This window comes from Triticum dicoccoides, chromosome 7B (genome assembly GCF_002162155.2).
Source record: "Triticum dicoccoides isolate Atlit2015 ecotype Zavitan chromosome 7B, WEW_v2.0, whole genome shotgun sequence".
In the NCBI taxonomy this organism is placed as follows: Eukaryota; Viridiplantae; Streptophyta; class Magnoliopsida; order Poales; family Poaceae; genus Triticum; species Triticum dicoccoides.
In genome coordinates, this window is record NC_041393.1 from 55,660,772 (window position 1) to 55,664,533 (window position 3,762).

Below are 3,762 nucleotides of genomic sequence, written 5' to 3' on the forward strand. Positions count from 1 at the left end.
TATGAAATATAGTCGAGGCCAATTAGTGAAAAATAATAGGTCCAAGACAAGAACGCAATGATCATATATTACTCCCTCTGTAACATGATATAAGACATTTTTTGACACTATCATATTGTCAAAAAAAATCTTATATTAAGTTACAGAGGGAGTATTGAACAACTATTAAGAGACAATACAATATGTCTAGAAAGTTTTTGCTCTAAGTTTTATAAACAATGGTTTTTTAGGCTTACCTTGCTCTCTTTTTAATAGCTCGAGGCTCACCTTAGTGTCTCTGTCTTATTTGAGGTTTCTTCCTTTAAGAAACAATAACACATGGCATAAATGTAATTGATGAGCATGAAGCAAAAGAGGTGAAAGCTGACATATGGATGATCGGTGGGCGGTGAGGAAGGGATGGTTATTCGAGTTTTTTCCTTGACAAACAATGATGCATGACATAAATATAGTTGATGGACACAAAGCAAAAGAGGTGGAAGCTGACACATGGGTGAATGGTGGTGGTTATGACAAGACAACTTTATATAGGGAGGTAGTCCCTCTGTTCCACGATATAAGATGTTTTTGCAAGCTATGTTTTAGCTTGCAAAGGCGCCTTATATTATGTGACATAGGGAGGAAAGTGCATGGATGAATCCGGGTACATATGAACCAACTTAAGAAAACATATTTCTAAATGCTAAAAAAAATCTGAAAATGGTTGCACGGATACGTCTTCATGTTCTATGTGTGTAAAAAAGTTTCACGAAAAATAACTTTTTTTGTGGCGTGTGCAAAAAAGACAAAAAATTATGTCGTGAAACGCTATTTAAAAGCACATAAATTTTTCTTTTTTACAAAGAAAAAACAAAAGGATTTTTTTTCACAAAACTTTGTGCCGCGCACACACATTTGCGAACATGTATGCGTGAAATTTTCTTTTGAATTTTTTTGACATTTTAAAATATGCTTGAAGTGCATTTTTTAAAAAGTGGGTGCATATGCATGGGTGCAGGAGGTGCCCTCTCGACATAGGGAGTACTAAATGAGTAGGAGGTATCTTAAAAAGTTTTAAATGGCCACCTCATCAAAATAAGACAAATCTCATGCCCATATTTTGAAGGAATTGCTACTCTTCCTCTGTTCAAAAATATATTTGCATTTAAAAAACTTGAGGAAAGTGTGGGCCAGACAGTTACATGCCTTGATTATGTAGATTGAAGAAACTACATGAATAAGCAAAAGAAAACATTCAATACCTCATGCCATTTAAAACTTTTTCTCTGTCGTTTAGCTCTTGTGGCTCTTTACATTGTTGTTTGTGCGGGCGGAAGAGTTGAAGTCATTTTGGGGAACGAAAACCCTAAGCTTACGGGGAGAAGTTTGCTGATGGTGGAAGATTATGAAAAAGAATTGACCCCAAGAGTGACGAAGTCCACAAAGTTCTGTATTTCGGAGTCGATCCTTGTTACAAACGTGCTACACCATCACGGGAATCATAGGGATCTACTTGCTCGGTTCATCTCAACATCTCAGATTCAGAATTACAAGAAAGGAGGAATTAAAGAGAGGGGAGAGAGTGGTTTGCCCTTTCGGGCCTCTACAGTTACACGATCCGTGTACTGTACTGCGATTTTTGCTTCATACATAAAGCGGGACATGAGCCTATTTGTTTCGAGGGTTCTACAGTTTCACGATCCACCCCAATGCCCAAAAACACTCAACGGGGAGCTCTGTCTATAGCAGGGACTAATTATACTCGCTTGCATACTCTCATGTTTGAACTATCAAAACGTCCTATATTTAGGAACGTAAATCCCACCTTATGACGTGAACCAATCTTTCCCAGCATACTTGTGCGACGACGCAAGGGGTCTGTCTGACCTCCGGGGCCCAACAGCTTGCCCTCGTTCACGTATGGTTGTCGCCGTTTGAAGTAGAACACCCTTTCTGTTCTTCAGTTTCGTCAGGTTCAGCAACAACCACGCCTTCTTCAGTTTCGTCAGCTTCAGTGGCAGCCACGCCTTCTTCGGCTTCAACAGCTGATGCTGATGCACCTGGCGAAAGCATCATCTTCTCCTAGCGACGTTGCATACGAGTAACCGATGCCCACAATAGCACGAACTCCCACCCTTGCTATAACTAAGCTCTTAATCTACAATTTTCCCTCTTGACCGGATGGTGTAACACAACGGACATTGCCAACCGACAACCCGCCGCCAAACACAACCTCATCACCCCGCCGCTCGCCGGAATGGCGTAAGTGGATGCGCCCAAAACCATGCAACTCGGCGACAGAGGATTTCTTTCACGGCCGTCTTCTCTCCGTACGCATTCCCAAGTGTCTGCCATCGATCCGGCGATGCATCCTACAATACAAGTGGTTCTTCGCCGTGGCAGCGCATGCATCCCGTGCGCGCGGGCCGGTCGGTCACGGCATCGTGCGACGCGCGGCCATCGAACTGATGGCCCGGCGGGGCGTCGCTAGGAGGCGGCGTGCGCGCCGGCGCCGGCGTCGACCGCGGCGCGGCAGAATGGGCAGGAGTGCGAGGCGGCGCCCTCGAGCCAGGGCAGCGCGCAGCCCCAGTGGAAGCGGTGGCCGCACGGCAGGTGCGCCAGGACGTCGCCCGCGGCGAACTCGTCCAGGCACACGGCGCACTCCGCCTGCTCCGCGGCCTCCCACCGCAGCCGGCTCCACCTCATCAGCCGCCTCATCACGCCCTTCTTCGAGTACACCTCCCGCTGCACGCCCGTCGCCACCGTCGCCGACGAGCCCCCTCCGCCACCACCGCCGCTTCCGTTTGCTCTGCTCAGCTTTATGCTCCCCGTACTGTGATGCCTGCGGAAGTGTTCGACCGATCACACTGAGTGACGAGTGAAGCAGAACAAAAGAAAACGAATCTAGCATCGACATCGATCAACTTGATTAACTACCTCTTGATGACGGTGTCGGGGCCGCTGCCCTTGCTCTTGAGCTTCTGGTCCAGCCTCTCCTTTGCCTCCCGGGCATTGCTGTCCAGCGCCCACCCGTCCATGGCGCCGCTCCTCTGCTGCGAATGTTCACGCCATCTTAAACTCCGAATTACACAGAAAACAATCTACGAGACGATCGATCGATCAAGCTCGCCGCATGCATACCTTGTTGCCGGAATTGCCGGTGCCGACGGCGTGCGCGGCGCCGTGCCCGGCAGCGTAGAGGCAGAACGAGAGCCGCCTCGTGCCCGCGGCCGCCTGGTCGGCCCCCGCGCCCCCGCCCTGCCACATCCGCCGCCGCCGCGCGCACTCCACTCCAGGGAGCATGCCGGCCATGATGACCGAACGTTCGTAAAGACGCCAACGACTGTGCACGTAAGTGAGCCTGCTCCGAGCACGCGCGCGCACACCTAACCGCGAGCACTGCTCATATGGGCGCAGGATCTAGCCGCGGCGGCGCCGGCCATTTGAGGAAGCGGGGCGGGTGGGTGCGCCTCCATGGGCCTCTCCTCTCCTCGTATGGTGATCGATCGGCGCGGGGGACAGAGCGGTGGTGGCGTGTGTGTGGTGGGGGGTGGCTTTATTTGCAAGGCTCCTCCTCGCACACGCCTTTATAACCGTCGTGTCCGCGCGGCGCGCACCACAGTCCACAGCCAGCTTAATTAGTGATGGATGGATGGTGACGGGGGTGGCCGGGATCGCATTATGGGATCCGGGCGGGGCCGGGGACGGGAGGGAAATCCACCGGCGAGGCGAATTATTGTGGGGGTCATGTCGGATCGCACGCCGCCCGGTCAATTCCGATCC

At 50.6% G+C, this 3,762-nt stretch overlaps 1 protein-coding gene across 2 annotated transcripts; it reads right to left on the reverse strand.

Moving 5' to 3' along the window:
• Nucleotides 1–1,408: 1,408 nt before the first annotated feature.
• LOC119337257 (uncharacterized RING finger protein P32A8.03c-like) lies at nt 1,409–3,549 on the reverse strand. 2 transcript variants are annotated; one of them, XM_037609376.1, is made up of 3 exons: nt 3,121–3,549; nt 2,917–3,029; nt 1,409–2,821 (listed from the first exon to the last, which is right to left on the reverse strand). In XM_037609376.1, the coding sequence occupies exons 1-3, from the start codon at nt 3,289–3,291 to the stop codon at nt 2,467–2,469; spliced, it is 639 nt and encodes a 212-aa protein (XP_037465273.1). In that variant the 5' UTR covers nt 3,292–3,549; the 3' UTR covers nt 1,409–2,466. The 2 variants fall into 2 exon arrangements, with proteins under 2 accessions (XP_037465273.1, XP_037465272.1); XM_037609375.1 differs by having other exon boundaries at nt 2,917–3,032; nt 3,121–3,548.
• Between the last annotated feature and the right edge of the window lie 213 nt (nt 3,550–3,762).